At 38.4% G+C, this 24,484-nt stretch overlaps 1 protein-coding gene across 1 annotated transcript in view; it reads left to right on the top strand.

Annotated features, from left to right (window-relative positions):
- Window positions 1–2,922: 2,922 nt before the first annotated feature.
- The window catches only part of LOC124722261 (glutaryl-CoA dehydrogenase, mitochondrial-like), a 43,540-nt gene continuing 21,978 nt past the window's right edge, over window positions 2,923–24,484 (top strand). Inside the window, exons 1-3 of the mRNA XM_047247449.1 lie at window positions 2,923–2,936; window positions 3,739–3,958; window positions 22,036–22,265. Of these exons, the coding sequence (XP_047103405.1) occupies window positions 2,923–2,936; window positions 3,739–3,958; window positions 22,036–22,265 (464 nt within the window). The remainder of the gene's footprint in view (window positions 2,937–3,738; window positions 3,959–22,035; window positions 22,266–24,484) is intronic.

The raw sequence follows: 24,484 nt of genomic DNA, 5'->3' as shown, positions 1-24,484 counted from the left end.
AAGAGTCGAGGGGCATGAAAGGGAAGCAGTGGTTGGGAAGGGAGTGAGACGGGGTTGTAGCCCACGTTGAGGTTCGCCGATGACATTGTAATTCTGTCAGAGACAGCAAAGGGCTTGGAAGAGTAGTTGAACGGAATGGACAGTGTCTTGAAAGGAGGATATAAGATGAACATCAACAAAAGCTAAATGAGGATAATGGAATGTAGTCGAATTAAGTCGGGTGATGCTGAGGGAATTAGATTAGAAAATGAGACACTTAAAGTAGTAAAGGAGTTTTGCTATTTGGGGAGCAAAACAACTGATGATGGTCGAAGTAGAGAGGATATAAAATGTAGAATGGCAATGGCAAGGAAAGCGTTTCTGAAGAAGAGAAATTTGTTAACATCGATTATAGATTTAAGTGTCAGGAAGTCGTTTATGAAAGTATTTGTATGGAGTGTAGCCATGTATGGAAGTGAAACATGGACGGTAAATAGGTTGGACAAGAGTAGTATAGAAGCTTTCGAAATGTGGTGATACAGAAGAATGCTGAAGATTAGATGGGTAGATCACATAACTAATGAGGAGGTATTGAACAGAATTGGGGAGAAGAGGAGTTTGTGTCACAACTTGACTAGAAGAAGGGATCGGTTGGTAGGACATGTTCTGAGGCATCAAGGGATCACAAATTTAGCATTTGAGGGCAGCGTGGCGTGTAAAAGTTGTAGAGGGAGACCAAGAGATGAATACACTAAGCAAATTCAGAAGGATGTAGGTTGCAGTAAGTACTGGGAGATGAAGAAGCTTGCACAGGATAGAGTAGCATGGAGAGCTGCATCAAACCAGTCTCAGGACTGAAGACAACAACAACAGCAACAACAACAACAACAGGAAACTTGAAACATATACCAGAATAATTGTCAGTTTGTCAGGACATTACATGAATAATGTAGACCTGAGTTCAAAATTTTTTGAACCTCAATTATTTGCATAGAACAGATGATAGAAATGTACTGAACTTCACTTCAGGCAAGGGAACCTTTAATGGACCACCAATCGTTGAAATACCTGTATCAATGTGCATGTAGAAGAACATTGCATTGGCATAAATAAAGATATTATGTTTTGTGGCTTGGGTACCAAGGAGAACTTTCAGGGCTGTAGAATTAGCCAATAATGTGTTGCTCAATTGAAATTTTGGTATCCCCACCAGCAGACAAATGTATGGACACAGATGAACTGCAGTGGGTTCAGTGGTAGAGTAGTGCAGAAGCTATCATGGACGTCATGTGTGGAGTGTCATATGGGCAGAACTGCTGACTCAGGTGTTTACTTGCCAGGGACGATAGGTTGGGCCAGTGAGTTCCTATGGAGTGATTGATTAACACTGACCTGACTTCCACATTGCAGCATGCTCTTGTTTCCACATGTTATTTGTTTGGTAATTCATGCTGGTTGCATTTTGTGCTTTTCTCCTTGTGTCTCTACATGGTGTTTGGACTCCCTGTTCCCCCATAGATCAACTTGCACATTGAGTTTATCCTCTTCTTCGGTCCAGCTTCCAGGCTCCTGGGTTGAGTGCCCACAGTTGGCTAGATTAGTGACATTTGTGCTGATGGCTATGTTTTGCAACGTTGTCGTGCCTGTGCAGATACAAAAGAAACAATTATGTTGAAGTATGGTTTTTCACTGTATTAAGTGTTGCAAGTATTAATTCTAGATTTGCATAAGGCATTTGGTTCTATAAATCATACAGTACTTTTATCCAAATTAGCGGTATAATAGCAGTATCACTAAAATTCATAAGTTATCTCTGAGATGGGAGACAGTATGCTAAACTATCTTATAAGAATGGAAGTAAGAATGCCCCACAGTAAAATCAGTATACAAGACTCTCAACTTTGGAGTTCCCAGGGAAGTATTCTTAGATCATAAAACTTAAAGCTAGTGAACTATGCTGCTGATACAGCATTTATTATCCTCAGCCGCAATGAGCAGATAGCATTCCAAAACAATAAAGACAACTTTGAACTGATCATGGAACATCTGATCATGAATAAACTTATGCTGAATAAGGCCAAGACTGTTGTGATAAAGTTGGTGCTCAATTGCAACCAGTCTCAAGTGTATATAAATATTGAATCACTGTCTACAGTTGAAACATCCAATAAACATAAATTTTTAGACATTGTTATTGATGAGTGTCTTACATGAAAAGAGTCTGTCAGCTACATCTGTAAAGAGACTAGCTGAAATATTTGGTTGCTAAAACACCTGAAAAATATATAACTCCTCCTATTATTAAACAAATGCTCTATGGATTAATCCCTTCTCATTTACAACACGAGACTGAAATTTGGGGTGGAGCACCCACAGTCTACATGGATAAAATATTCAGGCTTCAGAAGATACTAGTTATGGTTATTACTACTGTAAGCAAACACTAGTCATGTTGGGACTATATTAAGTATAATTTATTGACTATACAATAAAGGTATATGCTTATGACAATTATATTTGTAAAAGAGAATGATGCAATAAGCATAATGAATAGAGATTTTATTAATGCAATACATGAACAAGGTGTATTCAAATAACTTAGGGGAATGCAGCTGGGTGACGACATTCTATACACTGGGAGAAACTAAGGTCTCATAAGGTGTTGTTATTATGATACTGAGTAACAAAAGTGCTACAAATGAAAGTCCACTTGCATTTTATAATAGGTTGCCAAATAATGTGAAGCAGCTCTGTGGAAATTTCTTTAAGAGCAAGTTGAAACAGCTGTTAATTAAAAGACTTTTATATCCACTCAGACATTTCTGAACTCCATTATCAGTAGTATTACTTTTGAATGTTGCAGTGTATTAGTGGCGTTGAATGTTTATATAATGGCATCTAATGTGCTTCTATTTTAGCTTATGTATTCCTTATATGTACGACATGATATCATCATTGTAAGTGTGCAGCAATTACAATGTTCAAGGCTGTAAAGGTATCATAGACAAATAAAGGTTAATAATAATAATAATAATAATAATAATATCATTTCTTATGTTATAAAAATCCTACACTGGTGCTTTTCTATGTTAATAATCATGCATAATAATATTGTATTGTATGGAACTGAGGACCTAGAAATGATGGAGAGGCTTCGTCCCTGCCATAGCCCACAGTGGTACACAATCCCACAACAGGTTACAGCAGTCCACTCACCCCACCGCCGCCCCACACCGAACCAAGGGTTATTGCGCGGTTCAGCCCCCAGTGGACACCTCCCCTCCCCCAGGAACATATCACACCAGACGAGAGTAACCCCAATGTTTGCATGGTAGAATAATGATGGTGTATGCGTACATGGAGAAGGTGTTTGTGAAGCAATCGCTGACATAGTGTAACTGAGGCAGAATAAGTGGAACCAGCCCACATTTGCCAAGGCAGATGGAAAACCGTCTTAAAAACCATCCACAGACTTGCTGGCACACCGGACCTCGACACTAATCCATTGCATGGATTTGTGCCGGGGACCGGCATGCCTCCTACCTGGAAAGCAGTGCGTTAGACCGCACAGCTAACCGAGTGGGCATGCATAATAGTACATACCTGTAGCTATATTTGGGTATTTCAGACACATCATATTGTCATATGCTTGTTCCTTAATACTATCTATGATGAGTTTCCATTGTGTTGATTTCTTTTGATTTGAAAAGTGTACTTGTAATACTGCATCTATGTTTATGTAACTTATTGTCTGTTCAGGATAAGCAATGCCCCAGTTGCAGATATTTTAATTATTTGGGCAAAATGTGAAGACGGCAAGTTACGAGGATTCATTGTGGAATGGAATGGAGCTAAAGGATTGGCAACACCCAAAATAGAAGGCAAATTCTCACTTCGGGCATCTGCTACAGGAATGATTTTCTTAGATGAAGTTGAAGTTCCAGAGGAAAACGTTCTTCCTGGTGTGACCAGTTTCAAAGTAAGCTTGAATTTTGTTTTTGTCATGTGTCACCATAACTCACTACCATGATCCCTAATCTTATACCAGAACATACTGAATATGGGCAGAGTAATTCAGTCAAGAATTGCAATGTGTGAGACTGACAACTACGTTGCGACACCAACCAAGAGCAGTATTTAATTCTTTGTTAAATGAGAATTGTGTGTTGGTAGGAACAAGTGAGGGCAAAGTGTCATGTTTTGTGTATGCATTAACTCAGAACAGCAAGAAAAATTTCTTTATTCTAGTAGAAGCATCTTTAGGCAACAGATGCAAAAGTTACTTTATTTTCTACAATTTTCTTCTTTATTATGCCTGTAATGTCTAGAACTTCCTTTAGATTCCATAGATGAGTGTATTTTAATTCCCTTAGCTGAAGTTTTACCCAGCAAAGCAATCCAATTATCTGGCCAGGGTGCCGGTGCCCCTGTGTTCATGCCCTATAAGCAAGGAGGGGAGGTAGTAATTGTGTACCTTCCAGTACTGTTACAAGAGGAGTGCTGTCGCACGCTAAATGTCTATACTCACATCTAAATGAAGTACCCATTTAGAATAAGACCGGAATTGGGACACATAGTATATCTCACCTTGGCTGCTCACAGTGGGCAGCAGTAAGAAGGGCAATATCTGGAAAACTATCTTCCCCAGTGACATCGCTATTTTCTACGTGTGTATCTGTTGATTCTTTGCTGCTGTTTCATTGGAGGATGACAATGCTGACTTTTTGTTTGAATCTGTGCTGAGTGATTTTATTTATATTTTCAGTTCCTTGGCCATCAAAGTGTGTCTCCTCCACTCATCATCACACACTTTTTTGGCATGATACGTATACTTTCAAGTCTTCTAAGGACACAGCAGTAAAAGATAATGTCACAGCCACATAAGCAAAGTGACATTGTGGTCTAGTGGTTAGCATTTGTGCCTAGTAATGCCAAGGTCCTGTGTTTGATTCCCAGTGACCATCTCAAATTTTTCGTAGGTGGAAAGGTTTGGAAGGAAACCCACTTAGCCTTGTAATGCCAACTATAACCAGAAAAATTGATGCATAAATCACCAAAGTAGTGTTACATCAAAAGGTATGCACCAAGCTAGATGACAAACAACATTTATTTATTAGCAGCAGAGGCATGAGCTGTTAAGTTTTTCAGGTTAGAGAGTAAGATGTGTGATGTATCACGATTATCTTTGCAAGATTTCATAATAGTTCTGTAGGATTTAGGTCTAGATGGCATGACAGCAGTAAGAAGGGACATTTTTTGCAAGAGTTTACCAATTGAATAAAGAGAAAGTGTTTGTTGCTCCATAATTAATGTGAAAGTTTGGTTTTCTTTGTCTCTACAGATTTGTATTTTTTTTTGCCATTTCTACATGATAGTCTGAAGTTTTCCTGTTGTCACAGAGAATATGTGAACAAAAAATGAAACTCTGCAGTCACAACAATGAAACGCTCTCTGGCACTGTTGTCTGATGACACTGTTCACACATTGCCACTTTGCAATATTTTTCACAGTGTAGTGTGTCTCGATCCATGGCTCATCTAAGTAAACCATTGGTCACTTTATGCTAATGCTTCATTTTATAAATTTTTTTTAAAAGTCTGATATCATGGGCTTTTTTGCTAGTATGTTCATGACTCATTCATTCTAGCAACTTCTAAAATCAAATCCCATAGATGGAACAGTTTTTCTTAGAGTTTCTTTTCTAGTAGGGAAGGCTAATTCAGTGAAACAACAGCTGTGAAATTTCTGCAAAGTTTGTATTTCCTTCCATGGCCATAATATTGCAGCAATTTATTTAGATCACCAATGAAATATTTATTGTATGCATTTCTCTAATTCTGTTTTGGAGCACATACTTGATGTCCTACTCCACTTGGCATCATATCCCTCCTTCTGTAATTTGCACACCATTCCCTAACTGAATGCATCTTTTATCACCTTCTGTGTCAGCACTATCACACTTTTCTTGTTTTCATTGCCTGTAATATTAACGATATTAATAGCAAGTAGTCATGGCTTTCCACAAAGGTATTTTCTGCAGTCCCTTTTTGTGCTCACACTCTGAGATGGACTGGAACGTTACTGTAACAAGTCACATCGCCAAGTAGTTCCCATTACAGCCAGGTAACTGATTCACCTTGCCGAGTAATACAGAGTGCTTATTGTAATTGTTGAATTCATCAGTCTGAAGACTGACTTGTTTTCCTGTATAAACTTTTTACTACCTGCATAACTACTGCACCCTACATCAATTTAAACCTGCCTACTGTATTTAACATTGATTTCCCCCTGCAATTTTTACCCCTGACACGTTCCTCTAGGCCAAATTAAACTATTCTTTGATGCCTCAGGATGTGTCTAATCAATCTCTTTCTTCTGTTAGGCAAGTTTTGATGTTAAGCTCTTTGATGTCTAATTCCATTCAGTACCTCCTTGTTACTTATCCAATCTATACATTTAATCTTCAGGATTTTTCTGTAGCACCAAATATGCTTATATTCTCTTTACCATTTATTTTCTTCCTTTCACTTCTACATGACACCACACTCCAAATGAATACATTCATAAAAGGCTCCCTAACACTTAAATTTGTATTTGTTGTTAACATCATCTTGCTTTTCAGGAAAGTTTTTCTTGCTATTGCCAGTCTCTGTGTGTGTTCGATATTCACTCTGTATGTTCTAAATATTCTTGTCAGTTTTATATTTTCTTTTGAAATATGATGTAACAACTGAACTCTAAAACATACACTATAATCTAATCATCAGATGAACATGTTAACTGTTGCAGAGGATTGGTTTTCATGATCTCGCTAATATCCAAAAGCCACTCATTGTGAGAATGCAATTGCAGCAGTGCTAGACAGGGAGCAGTGCTGTAGGTTTTGTGCCATTTTATTTTGAGACTACAGCTTGCTGTAGTTTGACAGAAAGCATGGCAAATAGATGGATCAGGCTGAATGCCTTCTGTTTTCGTCCAAAGTTTTTTGTACATTTGGGTACAAAAATCTTCAGTAATTATCAAATTTATGTGTGCTTCAGAAGAATTAGAAATTCAGAGAAGAAGAAAGTTGCTTAAAATCTACTGCTGTCTTTTGAATGCATGGAAATAAAATATTCAAATTCATAATAGTGATTATGTATAAAACTATTTTTGTGTTTAGCAGAATATAAGCAGAGTTTAGTTTCTGAGAGGATGAAACGTACAAGGGTATACTCTGCAATGGTTTTAAGATAACGACTGAATTTGATGTACCATAAACTGGGTTAAATTATGCAACCTGGGTTACTTTACACACTTTCCATTAAGTTCTGTGGGGTGCCGCCCATGGCCTGTTTTGGAAATTCTGAGTAAAATGGCTGCTTAGATAAGACATAGTGAACTTTACTGGATTGAAAAATCATGACAGTGTTGTTCATACATCATGATGCAGGATGATAAATGCAGTTAATTGGATGTGAGCATCTTTACGTATTTTTACATTGCTTAGAAACTGTCATTGCCATGTCATAGTTATGTGGAACAGTAGGTGAAACACTTTTTTAGTGGAGACATTTTACTAGCAAGCTGAAAACAAGCAAAGGTGTGTGACTTTTGCTTGGGTGGGGGTAACTTTACGACGACTGCAAACAAAAGCAGAAAATAAGGTTACTGAGGAAATTATTGGACAAGTGCTATCTTATGATTAGATTCAAGTTAAGTTCGTGAAGATGACAGGTGACTCAACATAGACATTTGTATGGCCTGATGTTGGAGATATCTCCAAAATCAATAACTAGGGGCTACTTGATGAACCTGTGGTATTACAAAGATGATCTTTGTAGTTCAAAGAACACCTGCAATCTTTTATGTATGTATCCAGTCTTTATTGAAGTGAAATCAAGGTTAGTAGTGCCTCATCCTGCTATAGAAATACTATAAAAGTGAAGGTGAGAAACTCGTGCTCCAGACACAGCAGAAGCATTATTTTCAATTTACATAATAAAAACTTAAAATTTAAATGACTTGCCATATTGCATTTATCCTTGTAATAGGTTCCAACAAGTCAATAAACCTATGAAAAGTGTCATGCCACTTCAGATTTCTGTTTTCTTTTCATTTAAAATTTCCAGACATGTGTAAAGTTATCCATTATAAGGCAATACTGCCAAATATCTTGCAAAGTACACTGAAGAGCCAAAAAACTGGTACACCTGCCTAATATTGTGTAGGGCCCCCGCAAGCATGCAGAAGTGCCACAATATGATGTGGCATGAACTCGACTAACGTCAGAAGTAGTGCTGGAGGGAACTGACACCATGAATGCTTCAGGGCTGTCCATAAATCCATAAGAGTATGAGAGGGTGGAATCTCTTCTGCACAGCACGTTGCAAGGCATCCCAGATATGCTGAATAATGTTCATGTCTGGGGAGTTTGATGGCCAGTGGAAGTGTTTAAAGTCAAAAGAATGTTCCTGGAGCCACTCTATAGCAATTCTGGATGTATGGGGTGTCGAGTTGTCCTGCTGGAATTGCCCAAATCTGTTGGAATGCACAGTGGACATGAATAATGGATGCAGGTGATCAGACAGGATGCTTACGCATGTGTCACCTATCACAGTCATCTCTAGACATATCAAGGGCCCCATAGCACTCCCAACTGCACACGCGCCACACTATTACAGAGCCTCCACCAGCTTGAACAGTCCTCAGCTGACATGAAGGGTCCATGAATTAATGAGGTTGTCTCCATACCCTTACACATCCATCCGCTTGTTTCCAGTCATCAACAGTCCAATGTCGGTGTTGATGATCACAGGTGAGGTGTAAAGCTTCATGTCGTGCAGTCATTAAGGGTACACGAGTGGGCCTTCGGCTCCAAAAGACTATGTTGATGATGTTTCATTGAATGGTTCACACACTGACACTTATTGATGGCCCAGCATTGAAATCTGCAGCAATTTGTGGAAGGGTTGCACTTCTGTCACGCTGCACTATTCTCTTCAGTTGTCGTTGGTCCCGTTCTTGCAGGTCTTTTTCCAGCTGCTGCGATGTCAGAGATTTGAAGTTTTACTGGATTCATGATATTCACCGTGCACTCGTGAAATGGTCACATGGGAAAATCCCCACTTCACCGCTGCCTCGGAGATGCTATGTCCCATCCCTTGTGCACCGACTATAACACCACGTGCAAACTCACTTAAATATTGATAACCTGCCATTGTAGCAGCAGTAACCAATCTAACAACTGCACCAGACACTTGTTGTCTTATATAGGCATTGCCGACTGCAGTGCCATATTCTGCCTGTTTACATATCTCTGCATTTGAATATGCATGTACTCTTTGAATGGAGTAACTTTACACACAATGTTGTTAAAACATGTCATAAACACGATTTCCATTCATTTTGAGGCTACAATTGCCCTTAAGAACCTGAATGATATACAGAAACCCATTGATATCAATTATATAACCAACCACCTCCCCCTTTGAACCATAGTCCTTGCCGTTGGTGGGGAGGCTCGCGTGCCTCAGCGATACAGATAGCCGTACCGTAGGTGCAACCACAACGGAGGGGTATCTGTTGAGAGGCCAAACAAATGAATGGTTCCTGAAGAAAGGCAGCAGCCTTTTCAGTAGTTGCAGGGGCAACAGTCTGGATGATTGACTGATCTGGCCTTGTAACACTAACCAAAACAGCCTCGCTGTGCTGGTACTGCGAACGGTTGAAAGCAAGAGGAAACTACAGCCACAATTTTTACTGAGGGCATGCAGCTTTACTGTATGGTTAATGATGATGGCATCCTCTTGGGTAAAATATTCCGGAGGTAAAATAGTCCCCCATTCGGATCTCCGGGCGGGGACTAATCAGGAGGACATTGTTATGAGGAGAAACAAAGCTGGCGTTGTACGGATCGGAGTGTGGAATGTCAGATCCCTTAATCAGGCTGGTAGATTAGAAAATTTAAAAAGGGAAATGGATAGGTTAAAGTTAGATATAGTGGGAATTAGTGAAGTTCGGTGGCAGGAGGAACAAGACTTTTGGTGAGGTGAGCAAGCAGTAAAGGAAACAAAAGAAAAATTTGGAATAGGTATTAAAATCCATGGAGAAGAAATAAAAACTTTAAGGTTCGCAGATGACATTGTAATTCTGTCAGAGACAGCAAAGGACTTGGAAGAGCAGTGGAACGGAATGGACAGTGTCTTGAAGGGAGGATATAAGATGAACATCAACAAAAGAAAAACGAGGATAATGGAATGTCGTCGAATTAAGTCGGGTGATGCTGAGGGTATTAGATTAGGAAATGAGACACTTAAAGTAGTGAAGGAGTTTTGCTACTTGGGGAGCAAAATAACTAATGATGCTCGAAGGAGAGAGGATATAAAATGTACACCGTCAATTGCAAGGAAAGCGTTTCTGAAGAAGAGAAATTTGGTAACATCGAGTATAGATTTAAGTGTCAGGAAGTCGTTTCTAAAAGTATTTGTATGGAGTGTAGCCATGTATGGAAGTGAAACATGGACGATAAATAGTTTAGACAAGAAGAGAATAGAAGCTTTCAAAATGTGGTGCTGCAGAAGAATGCTGAAGATTAGATGGTTAGATCACACAACTAATGAGGAGGTATTGAATATGATTGGGGAGAAGAGGAGTTTGTGTCACAACTTGACTAGAAGAAGGGATCGGTTGGTAGGACATGTTCTGAGGCATCGGGGGATAACCAATTTAGTATTGGAGGGCAGCGTGGAGGGTAAAAATCGTAGAGGGAGGCCAAGAGATGAATACACTAATAGGATTCAGAAGGACGTAGCCTCCTGTAGGTACTGGGAGATGGAGAAGCTTGCACAGGATAGAGTAGCATGGAGAGCTGAATCAAAGCAGTCTCAGGACTGAAGACCACAACAACAACAACATAACTGACCACACTTTATAAAATCAAGAAAACACAAAAAATGTGTTTGTAGTATCTCCAGTTGACAGTAACAGGAATATTCTTAGTTTTGATGTGAAAAGGAGAAAAATAGATGGAGGAGAATGAAATACTTTTTTTGTGCAATAAGAAAAACTATTGGCTCTGGCCAGTTGTATTAAGACAATACATGTTACTGATATTAAGCTTGCAGTGACTCATAAATGATCATCATTGTGTTGTTTTGTATTGTATTGTATTGTATTGTATGTTAACCGGGGGCCTAGAAACGACGGAGAGGCCCCATCCATGCCGCAGCCAGAGTGGTCCACAACCCTACGATGGCCACCGCGGTCCTCGTCACCCCTCTACCGCCCCACACCAAACCACTCTTTCAGGGTTATTGTGTGTTTTGACCACAGCTCTGTGGTCTAATGATTTTATCAACCAGACTGACCATCTTCATCTTAATGAGGGTGACAGTATGGTCTTCAGGAACTACGGTTACAACATTCATCAAATAAATGGAGTGCTTTCAAGTGAGAATCACAATAAGACCACCGACAAAAAGTGGGAAAAGAAACATGTCTTCTTGCCATTCTGTGGGTCCATGTTGAGCAAGACAAGCCACCTACTGAAAAGACACAAAATCAAATTGATCTTCAGGTCTCTGATAAATATTCGGAAGTCCTGAGACCAGTTAGAGATGGAGTAGGTCGCAGAATACCTCGGGTCTACAAGATGGTTTGTGAGTGCGGCCAGTCATATGTTGGAAATCGGTATGAATGGTAGAACAATGCAGACAGAAGAACAAGAGGCTTTATCGCATACACTACCTTGAGAAATCGACTTTAGCTGAACATGCTTTAGAAAACGGTCGCTTGATCAAATTCGATGAAACCACTGTTGTGGCTCACACTAATGGCTTTTGGGACTGTGTAATTAAATAAGCCACTGAAATAAAAATCATCAATAACGCCCTTAATGGAGATGGCCTCCTGCAGCTCAGAATGATGTGGAATCCAGGGATCACATGGTTGAAGTGGGCATATTGAATGCCAAGTCAAATTATGCCCATATATGGCAAGGCTGTGAGCACCAGTGATATCAGCTGGCAGCTAGCATATATAAGGGTGTACCAGCAGCCCACTGGCAGTCATACCTCTTGGAAAAGGCCAATGAGCACTTGGCTGAAAGCTTGTGACGTTCACCTGCTTTGTTTCTTCATTTGTCCTTGGTGTCGACGTACTGCATTGTTATACTGGCTAAAAAATAGGGGGTGGGGGGGGGGGGGGGGTTGGAGGGTGGAAGTTCAACACTGACTACTGTAATTAATGTAGCTAACAGTTGCACAGTTGTGTTTCACAGTTCTTTACTGTCACTGTCCACAACCCCCAACAGTACATAGCTCACTATTGGTAAATTTTGATAAGCCTCATTAATAGGTTGCAGGCAAACATCAGCATACTGCTATGATAGTTTGCTGTTGAACATCTATGAGCAGTATAAACCTAACCACACAGTTCGCAGTTCTTGCAGAAGAATAAGGTATGTGTGACACTATTTCTCAAATAACTTGAACAGACATTGTCATTGCCTTAACACATGGCCTATTTGTGTTACACTAATTCCACTGTTAAATTTGATGCATTGTTGTTACTTGAAGCAGTACATAATTTCCCTCTGAAAATTGGCCGTGGACGGACTGTCTCAGGACCAAACATAGGGCCTTTATAAATCCTCACAGTAAATAGGCACTGAGACTATACTTTTTTGATGTTTTAAGTTACAGAAATTACAATTAAAACATAACTCATTCAATTATATGAATAGATCGAAAAATTCCTCCTTTTTAACAGTTCTCTCTACCACAAAGATTAGGCCAAATTATTTGTTTAAATAATGAAATTAGCAGATCTAGTTATGCAAACAATGCTTTTGACCAATCTGGTAATTATTTTGGAATTAAATAAGGGCTGACTTTGCTAACATGTTTTCGAATAGAGCCAAGTAAATACTTAAAGGATTCTAGTAGTTCTTCTTCCAAATGTTTATAATTATTACAGATTTTATTTTTGTTTATAAGTAAACAATAGAATTTAAGTCCTGAAAAAATTACTGATTTCACTCCATAACAAAAGATATTAACTAGGAATGGTCAAAATAAATTAGGAAATTAATTACATACACAAAACTACGCACCAAATTAGACCTGGTGCAGGGAATAGCCTTGATAGGGACAGGGAATGTGATGTAGGTGGTGACCTGATAAAGATAGCTACTCAAACTGATGGCATCAATCTGCATTTCATGCAACTGTTTCCGCATCATGATCAGCCTCATCTTAATGCAGCTGTTAAGCACGTTAACATTGGGCTGGAGAGGGCACTGATGGCAGAGGGCATGGGTCACATTGCATTGGTGCCAGTTGAGTTTATCAGTAGATCAGGTTTCACTAGGCATGGCCTGCACTTCAACAGGTTTGGGAAGGGGATACTGGCAAAGCTTATAGGTGCAAGTGTAGTGGGTGGTGGTAGGACACTCTTGGAAAAATTCCTGTAGTAGTTAGTGTTAGAGCTGCACCGTTTTTGAATGAAGTCAGCTGATGGATATACCTGCTTAAAGGAAGTCCCTCTAAGGGCTCACCTTCAGAGGATGTCGTGTTTCCAAGTAGAGAAGGAGTTAGCATATTTCATCAGAATATTAAAGCTATTAGAGATAAAGTTAGTGAACTGCTTATAGATGTTGACTATGAAATTATTCGTATATCGGAGCACCACTTAAATAATTTGACGATTCAGAGGCTTCCTTTACCAGGATACAGGTTAGCTGGCTGTTTTTCAAGGATTTCATTGTGGAGTGGGAGAATGGCCATGTATGTAAAAAACAGTATTCCTTTTGCGTCCATAGAGGTATGTATCGTGGCACTGCACTGAACAGATATTTGAATGTTGTGCAGTTGCAGTTGAATTTAGTGAAACTAAACTTTTAATTGTTTTTGTTTATAGGTCCCCTAATTTTGACTTCAGAGCATTTCTGCCCAAGCTAGAGGGGGTTCTTGTTCACTTTATAGGAAGTACGAGAAATTAGTTGTGTGTGGTGACTTCAGTATAAATTTTGTACATGATAGTGCAAGAAAAATGATGTTGGTAGATCTCCTAAATTCATATGATCTGATGCAGAATGTGTTTTTCCAACTACAGTGCAGGGGAACAGTAGCACAGCCATAAACAACATTTTTATTCATTCTTCATTACCAGATGGGCATTCTGTTAGTAAAAGGGTCAATGCCCTTTCAGACCATGATGCACCAATTTTAACACTAAAAGGATTTTGTACTCAAACAAATGTCACATATAATTACAAACTATGCAGGAAAGTTAATCCAAAAGCCAGCCGGAGTGGCCGAGTGGTTCTAGGCACTACAGTCTGGAGCCGTGCGACCGCTACGGCCACAGGTTCGAATCCTGCCTCGGGGATGGATGTGTGTGTTGTCCTTAGGTTAGTTAGGATTAAGTAGTTCTACGTTCTAGGGGACTGATGACCTCTGAAGTTAAGTCCCATAGTGCTCAGAGCCATTTGAACCATTTAATCCAAAAGCAATTGAGAATTTTTTAAACCTTGTCGAGGAACAAGAGTGGCAGGATGTTTATAGTGCTGGTAACATAGATGACAAATATAATGCTTTCCTTAACACATTTCTGATGCTCTTTGAGAGCTGCTTTCCATTAGAATGTCCTAAATAGGGTTGTTGTGGTCTTCAGTCCTGAGACTGGTTTGATGCAGCTCTCCATGCTACTCTATCCTGTGCAAGCTTCTTCACCTTCCAGTACCTACTGCAGCCTACATCCTTCTGAATCTGCTTAGTGTATTCATCTCTTGGTCTCCCTGTACGATTTTTACCCTCCACGCTGCCCTCCAATACTAAATTGGTTATCCCTCGATGTCTCAGAACATGTCCTACCAACCGATCCCTTCTTCTAGTCAAGTTGTGCCACAAGTACCTCTTCTCCCCAATTCTATTCAATACCTCCTCATTAGTTATGTGATCTACCCATCTAATCTTCAGCATTCTTCTGTAGCACCACATTTCGAAAGCTTCTATTCTCTTCTTGTCTAAACTATTTATCGTCCACGTTTCACTTCCATACATGGCTACACTCCCTACAAATGCTTTCAGAAATGACATCCTGACATTTAAATCTATACTCGATGTTAACAAATCTTTCTTCTTCAGAAACGATTTCCTTGCCATTGCCATTCTACATTTTATATCCTCTCTACTTCGACCATCATCAGTTATTTTGCTCCCCAAATAGCAAAACTCCTTTACTACTTTAGGTGTCTCATTTCCTAATCTAATTCCCTCAACATCACCCAACTTAATTCGATGACATTCCATTATCCTCGTTTTGCTTTTGTTGATCTTCATCTTATACCCTCCCTTCAAGACACTGTCCATTCCGTTCAACTGCTCTTCCAAGTCCTTTGCTGTCTCTGACAGAATTACAATGTCATCGGCAAACCTCAAAGTTTTTATTTCTTCTCCATGGATTTTAATACCTACTCCAAACTTTTCTTTTGTTTCCTTTATTGCTTGCTCAATATACAGATTGAATGACATCGGGAATAAGCTACAACCCTGTCTCACTCCCTTCCCAACCACTGCTTCCCTTTCATACCCCTCGACTCTTATAACTGCCATCTGCTTTCCGTACAAATTGTAAATAGCCTTTCGCTCCCTGTATTTTACCCCTGACACCTTCAGAATTTGAAAGAGAGTATTCCAATCAACATTGTCAAAAGCTTTCTCTAAGTCTACAAATGCTAGAAACATAGGTTTGCCTTTCCTTCATCTTTCTTCTAAGATAAGTCGTAGGGCCAGTATATCCTCACGTGTTCCAATATTTCTACGGAATCCAAACTTATCTTCACCGAGGTCGGCTTCTATCAGTTTTTCCATTCATTTGTAGAGAATTCGCATTACTATTTTGCAGCTGTGACTTATTAAACTGATAGTTCGGTAATTTTCACATCTGTCAACACCTGCTTTCTTTGGGATTGGAATTATTATATTCTTCTTTAAGTCTGAGGGTATTTCGCCTGTCTCATACAACTTGCTCACCAGATGGTAGAATTTTGTCAGGGCTGGCTCTCCCAAGGCTGTCAGTAGTTCCAATGGAATGTTGTCGACTCCCGGGGCCTTGTTTCGACTTACGTCTTTCAGTGCTCTGTCAAACACTTCACGCAGTATCATATCTCCCATTTCATCTTCATCTACCTCCTCTTCCACTTCCATAAAACTGTCCTCAAGAACATCGCCCCTGTATAGACCCTCTAAATATTCCTTCCACCTTTCTGCTTTCCCTTCTTTGCTTAGAACTGGGTTTCCATCTGAGCTCTTGATATTCATGCAAGTGGTTCTCTTTTCTCCAAAGGTCTCTTTAATTTTCTTGTAGGCAGTATCTATCTTATCTCTCATGAGATAAGCCTCTACATCCTTACATTTGTCCTCTAGCCATCCGTGCTTAGCCATTTTGCATTTCCTGTCGATCTCATTTTTGAGACGTTTGTATTCCTTTTTGCCTGCTTCACTTACTGCATTTTTGTATTTTCTGCTTTCATCAATTAAATTCAGTGTCTCCTCTGTTACCCAAGGATTTCTGCTAGCCCTCATCTTTTTACCTACTTGATCCTCTGCTACCTTCACTATTTCATTCCTCAAAGCCACCCATTCTTCTTCTACTGTATTTCTTTCCCCCATTCCTGTCAGTTGTTCCCTTATGCTCTCCCTGAAACTCTGTACAACCTCTGGTTCTTTCAGTTTTAATCTACAGTTCATAACCAATAGATTGTGGTCAGAGTCCACATCTGCCCCTGGAAATGTCTTAAGATTTAAAACCTGGTTCCTAAATCTCTGTCTTACCATTATATAATCTATCTGAAACCTATCAGTATCTCCAGGCTGCTTACATGTATACAACCTTCTTTTATGGATCTTGAACCAAGTGTTAGCTATGGTTAAGTTGTGCTCTGTGCAAAATTCTACCAGGCGGCTTCCACGTTCATTTCTTACCCCCAATCTGTATTCACCTACTACGTTTCCGTCTCTTCCTTTTCCTACTATCGAATTCGTCACCCATGACTATTAAATTTTCATCTCCCTTCACTATCTGAATAATTTCTTTTATCTCATCATACAGTTCTTCAATTTCTTTGTCATGTGCAGAGCTAGTTGGCATATAGACTTGTAGTACTGTCGTAGGCACGGGCTTCGTGTCTATCTTGGCCACAATAATGCGTTCACTATGTTGTCTGTAGCAGCTTACCCGAACTCCTATTTTTTTATTCACTATTAAACCTACTCCTGCAGTTCCCCTATTTGATTTTGTATTTATAACCCTGTATTCACCTGACAGAAAGTCTTGTTCCTCCTGCCACCGAACTTCACTAATTGCCACTATATCTAACTTTAACCTATCAATTTCCCTTTTTAAATTTTCTAACCTACCTGCCCGATTAAGGGATCTGTCATTCCACACTCCGATCCATAGAATGCCAGTATTCTTTCTCCTGATAATGACGTCCTCTTCAGTAGTCCCCGCCTGGAGATCCGAATGGGGGACTATTTTACCTTCGGAATATTTTACCCAAGAGGACACCTTCATCATTTAATCATACAGTAAAGCTGTATACCCTTGAGAAAAATTACGGCTGTAGTTTCTCCTTGCTTTCAGCCGTTCACAGTACCAGAACAGCAAGGCCATTTTGGTTAGTGTTACAAGGCCAGATCAGTCAATCATCCAGACTGTTGCGCCTGCAACTACTGACAAGGCTGCTGCCCCTCTTCAGGAACCACAGATATGTCTGGCCTCTCGACAGATACCCCTCTGTTGTCTGTATCGCTGAGGCACGCAAGCCTCCCCACTTGGGAGGTCCATGGTTCATGGGGAGGGGGGGCTAAATAGGGTACTAGCAGTAAAAGGCAGCCTCAGTGGCTAACTAGTGGGGTAAGGATATTATGTAGAACAAAGCGGGAATTATATCAAAACGTTAGAAGTGGTCACAATCAAGCTACAGTAGTGCATTGCAAACAGTACTTCAAGGTGCTTAAAAATGTTATTAGGAAGACAAAGAGTACATGGCATGCAAATACAATAGCTCATTCACAGGATAAAATTAAAACCATATGGTCAGTTGTGAAGTAAGTGTCCGGTCAGCAGCACAAGGTTGGCAATGTAAAGTCAGTTTCTGTTACTTGTATATCAGATATATGTACAGTATTTAACAATCATTTTCTGAGCATTGCTGGTGAATTAAATAAAAATTTAGTTTCTACAGGAAATCATATAACAATCTTAGCAAATGCCTTTCCGAGATTGATGTCTGAAATATTTCTCAGTGATACAGACAAGGGGGAGATTGAGTGAATAATTAAATCACTGAAGACTACGGACTCTCATGGATATGATGGAGTGCCTAGCAGAATATTAAAGTACTTTGCTGCACATGTTAGCCCTGTATTTAGCCATATTTCTAATTTTTTGTTTAGGAATGGTCAGTTTCCTGAATGATTAAAGTACTCAGTAGGAAAGTCGCTTTATAAAAAGGAAGAAAGGAATAATGTAGACAATTTTCGACCTATTTCTATGCCATCAATGTTTGCTAAAGTCATTGAAAATGCTCTGTATGTAAGGATAATTGATAATTTTATATCACACATTTTGATATCAAATGTACAGTTCGGCTTTAGAAGTCATTTAACAACTCAAAATGCTATATTCTCTTTTCTCTGTGAGGTACTTGATGTGTTAAACAAAAGGTTTCAAGTACTAGGCATATTTTTCATTTAACCAAGGTGTTTGACTGTGTTGGTCACAGAATGTTGCTGCAGAAATTGGACCATTATGGAATGTGGGTAATAGCTCACAATTGGTTCACTTCTTACTTTAGCAACAGACAGCAGAAGGTCATTATTCACAGTGTTGAGAATAGTGGTGATGTGGAGCCTGAGTGGGGTACGGTCAAATGGGAGGTCCCACAGGGATCAGTGTTGGGGCCACTCCTATTCCTTATTTATATAAATGCAATGCCCTCTAGTATTTCAGGTAACTCTAAAATATTTCTGTTTGCTGATGACACTAGCTTGGTAGTAAAGGATGTTATGTGCAACATTGGCTCAGTTTCAAATACTGCAGTTCATGACATAAGTTCATGGCTTGTAGAAAATAAACTAATGCTAAATCACAGTAAGACGCAGCTTTTGTAGTTTCTAACACACAATTCAAAAAAACCTGACGTTTTAATTTCACAGAATGGGCGTATGATTAATGAAACTGAACAGTTCAAATTTCTAGGTGTTCAGATAGATAGTAAACTGTCATGGAAAGCCCACATTCAGGATTTTGTCCAAAGACTTAATGACGCCATTTTTACTGTTCGAATGGTATCTGAAGTAAGTGATCGTTCAACATGAAAGTTAGTCTACTTTGCTTATTTTCATTCACTTATGACATAAGTCTTATGTCATATGGTATTATATTTTGGGGTAACTCTTATCATTCTCAAAAGATATCTGTGCTTCAGAAATGCACAGTTTGGGCAATAAGTTCGCAAACCTCTTGTTGACCCCTGTTCACTAGTCTGGGTATTGACATTGGCCACTCAGTATATTTATTTTTTACTGTCATTTCTTATTAACAATATCAGCTTATCCCCAAGAGTTAGCAGCTTTCACTCAGTTAATACTAGACAGAAATCCAATCTGCATTTGGATTGCACTTCCTTAACCCTTGTGCAGAAAGGTGTGCAGTATACTGCTGCAACCATTTTCAATGAACTACCACAGGAGTTCAAAAATCTTAGCAGTCATCTATGCACTTTGAAATTGAAACTGCAGAGTGTCCTCATGTGTTACTCCTTCTATTCTGTCGAGGAGTTCCTTGAAAAATTAAGCTCATTCCTATGTTATATTGTTGATTGTGCTTACTCAAACTTATGGCTTGTCTTTTTTTGAGTTCATATACATTTTATTTTATCTGTTATTACTTGTATGTTGTAATTTCATGTTCTGACATGTTGCATGACCTTGGAGATTTGGTACTCAATTTGGTCCTACGGAACTTGATGTGTAAATAAAAAGAAAACAAGAGCTGTGTATTTCATAGTCTTGTCATGCAAAGATAGTACATTGTGACTGTAAATTTTTGAAATGGATTCATTTGTGGGTTTGTAGCTATTTATTGTATTTACAGCATCTTTACTTCAAAGTCAGCCAATCAGGCGTATTTCTTTTCCTTTCTTATGTCTTCTCAGAAACTGGTACATAATTGTATATTTAGCATCATTTAATTCTGGTACATCCACCTTTGGCGAGTCCTTTTCTACCAATCTTTTTGTAATGTGTGTTGGCTTTTTCATGTTTGCCATGTGTGTGAGAGAGACAAGCCTATTACAATCGTGGAACTTCCCTCTTCTGTTTAACTATAGCCTATGAAATGTAAATTCTTTTCATTAGTGCAGATGATAGAAATACACAAAGAATATAACAGAATCACTTGTCTGTCATACTGTCAGAAAATAAGTTTTGGAGCAAACTTTGTTGCTTCAGTTAGTTATCAATAAGCTGCCAATTTAATTGTCTGTTTGGCTACATAGGAACCTTACATGTTGGATGTTCTGAATTTCCAGCACATTTATCTCATTTCAATGACTTGCAGTGTCATTCACTATTATAAAATAGTATTAACAAATTTGACATTTTTGTGGCTTGTGTTGTGTAGTAGTAATACTTGATCTGTACAGCTATTTTATTGGCAACCATTGCTGCCTGATTATTTACCATCATTGGAAAGCCATTAATGAAAAATCAAGATAAGAATAGGTTGAGGGTAAAACACTGAAAGAGTCTATACTATCTGATTTCCCATGCTGTATTAATTTTGTAAGTCTAACCTGGAAGAGGTCCAAAAATTCAAAAAGATTCTCAGAGGATACTGTTAACAAAGTATTTTATTCCTGTAAATGATTATAGCATCCTCTGTGAAGTATCTTATATGGAAACCAAATTGGGAAGGAATCAGAAAGGAATTGCAACATGTCAATAAATATGATCATAAATAGTCTTCCAAAATATTTTGAAAAGTAAGTGGTAGGAGATAGGCAGGTTTAAAGTTGAAAGATACAAACTTATGTCTGCTTTTACAGGCTGATATCAAAACAGCATAATTTCATCTGTAGGAAATAAAACTAATTATTTTCTATAATTGTATTGCCAGTTAAAGATTTGCAATATGTATGACCATTTCTACTAATTTTAAGAAAATACAAGTAGTTTGAGACACTACTCTTTCATCTAAAGTGAGAAAATTTGTACAATTATGTTGCTACTCTTTTTCAAATTATCTTCTTCTTCCCCATTATGAGGCAAATCATCCTGCAGCTGAGCACCGATTTCATGAAGTACTGTAAGCAAATTGTTGACACAATCACTTTGGATGTTCTAAGTTCAATCATGGAATAATCTAGATTCTCATCTCCAGATATGTACATAATTCCCAAATCAACAATCAGATTGTCGCACAGATTAAAGTTGTATCCATTACACTCATGTCTGATGGCTGATCCGATTTATTCTTCAATGCCTAGAAGAAAAAAGTAACTCTCATCCCTAGGTTCTCACTGACCTTAATACACATCTCCAGATATTTACATAATTTCCAAATCAACAATCAGATTGTCACGTAGATTAAAGTTGTATTCATTACACTCATTTATGATGGCTGATCCAATTTATTCTTCAAAGCCTAAAAGAAAAAAAAAAAAAAAAAAACCTCTCATCCCTACGATTTGTAATCTTGTGGATGAATCTTGGTAAACATGGCAAATGTATTCTTAGTTGAGGCACATTGGATTATATAATCAATACTCATTTGGTTCATACAGTTTACACAATGTGGATATAATGAACTCGAAGAATACTGAGGAATTGATGCATACTGTAACAGGCAAAACTAAAAAAGGCCTGATGTTTGAAGTGAAGATGATAAAGTTTTTCTGTGTGTTCTATTTATATTCAAAATAAACTCTTCCATATTTCACATTTTTATTGTAAGTGTTGGATCTGTTGTAACTTAAGGTTCTTTTTTTGTGCCCTTTTTCCCCAGGGACCTTTTACCTGTCTTAGTAATGCTCGTTATGGTATTGGTTGGGGAGCCCTGGGTGCAGCAGAGTTTTGCTTAGCAGAAGCACGTCGATATACACTAGAGCGTCACCAGTTTGGACGGCCTTTAGCAGCCACCCAGCTCATTCAGAAGAAATTAGCAGATATGCTTACAGAAATATCAATAGGTCTTCAAGCATGTCTTCATGTGGGTCGCCTGAAGGATAAGAATTTGTAAGTGTACTAATTTTTGAGGAATAAGAATTTGTAATATTGCTGATTTTAATCACAAAGAGAAAACAACATATTCAATCAAATCAAAGCTTAATTTGAAATATGTTGAAAAAAACTTAGATAATCCAAACTTGTTCATTACTGAAAATAATTTTTTTAAATAAGGGTAAAATATAAGGTATATTAAAGAAAAATAACATTTTTCATCCTAGAATTCTGTCCTGTGGTATTAACTGCCTCTATAAAGACACATTGACTTGTAACTACTTTTATGTCATAATTTTCAAAGTTACACAAGAAATGCTATGTAATTCATTTGGGAATGAAGATGTTCACTTTCAACTCAGAAATTCCTGGTAACAAAACTCACTCAGGCTTAGTGTGATGCAGAAAGCAGTGGATTTGCAGTCCCAAAATTAATTCACCCCTTATCCAAGTATGTGAAAAATCTAATATACAATATAATTAACTTCAAACGCAAACTGAAATCATGTCTGCTTGACATCTCCATCTCCATAGGAAAAGGATGGAATATTAGAGCTTAACATTGTCAATGATGAGGTCATTAGAAATAGGTTGGAGAGGAAATCAGCTGTGCCCTTTTAAAAGTACCTTTCCAAGGTACTTTCCCAGCATTTGCCTTAAACTGTTTAAACAAATCAAGGGAAACCTAAATCAGGATGTCCAGGTGGGGATTTGAACCGAATGAGTTGAGTGTCTTACACTGTGCCATTTTGCTTGTATACAATTGAAAAATTTGTGAATGTACAAGACTGTAAAGTGTATGTGACATTGCACATATAGTGAAGTATAAATCAATGTATGTTGAAAAATAGAGATTAAAGATAGCTTAATATTAATTAAAGGACGATCATATAAATGGCTAGCATGTTACTATATTTTTCACTGAGTAAGTCCTTTGTAAACTAAATGACTCATTTGATTAGAGTACTGTGAAATCATGTACTTAGTTACAGTATATTCTGAGGTTCATTATTACACTGCAAAGTTCCCAAGGAAGAGTACTAATTACAGGAACTGGACACAAATTTGATGGAGGAGAGTTCAGATCCTCTCAAAGTTATTTATGTTTTCCTTTACTTCCATAAATTGATGTAGACATCTACATCTACATACATGCTCCACAAGCCACTTTATGGTGCTTGGCAGAGGTTACCTTGCACAGCAGCGAGTCATTCTCTTCCTTGTTCCACTCGCAAATGGAGTGAGGGGGAAAAGACTGTCTAATTGCTTGTGTATGAACCCAAATTTACCTTATGATTACTTCATATTCCTTACACAAGATGTACATTGGGTGCTGTAAAATTCTTCAGCAGACAATTGCAAATGCTGGTTTTCTAAACTTTCTCAATAGTGTTTCACTAAAAATATGTCGTCTTTCCTCCAGGGACTCCTATTCAAGTTCTCAGAGGATTTCCATAATACTCATATAATGATTGAACCTATCAATAACAAATCTAACAACGTGCCTCTGAATTGCTTCGATGTACTCTAATCCTACCTGGTAGAGTCTCAAAGACTCTAGTGGTATTCAAGAAGTATTCTGTATGTGGCCTCCTTTAGAGATGAGCCATACTAAAAAGACTTCTTGCAATAAAACAAATTTGACCACTTGCCTTCCCTGCAACTGATGTCATGTGCTTGTTACATTTGATATTGCTTTGCAACTTTACACCTAGATATTTAATTGATGTAACTGCGTATTTGGTTCACATGGGGTACCACAGCCATACTTGCACGTCATGTGCTGGCTTTCAGATCGGCTGTATGCACTGTTTAATAACAGGGTAACTGCACAACACATTAACACCTACAATGCTTGAAAATGGCCTGCAAGGCCAAAATTGGGCAATCACGCAAGATATAATATAGGATGATTATAATTAAAATTAAACTTTCAAACCACTGTAGAAGTAACACCACTAGTCAGAATGACGTCAAATTGTAACGGAATGTTATTAGAGAAGGGGGAAAACATATGGCAGACGGAAAATAAATAGTTACAATATGTAGCAATATATGGCACTGTAAGCATTATAATTTAATAGTGGTCGACTACAAATGACAAATGAATCATACAACAATGCCTAAGGTGTACGTTTGACGTTAAACAAACTTAACTACTCAGTTTGCATGCGTGTACAGGTGTGATACTGTTAGTTACGTAAGCCCATCCACCACGGCAAGTTCATATCACA

This window comes from Schistocerca piceifrons, chromosome X, assembly GCF_021461385.2.
Source record: "Schistocerca piceifrons isolate TAMUIC-IGC-003096 chromosome X, iqSchPice1.1, whole genome shotgun sequence".
Lineage (NCBI taxonomy): Eukaryota > Metazoa > Arthropoda > Insecta > Orthoptera > Acrididae > Schistocerca > Schistocerca piceifrons.
This window is presented reverse-complemented; position numbering and strand designations above follow the sequence as displayed.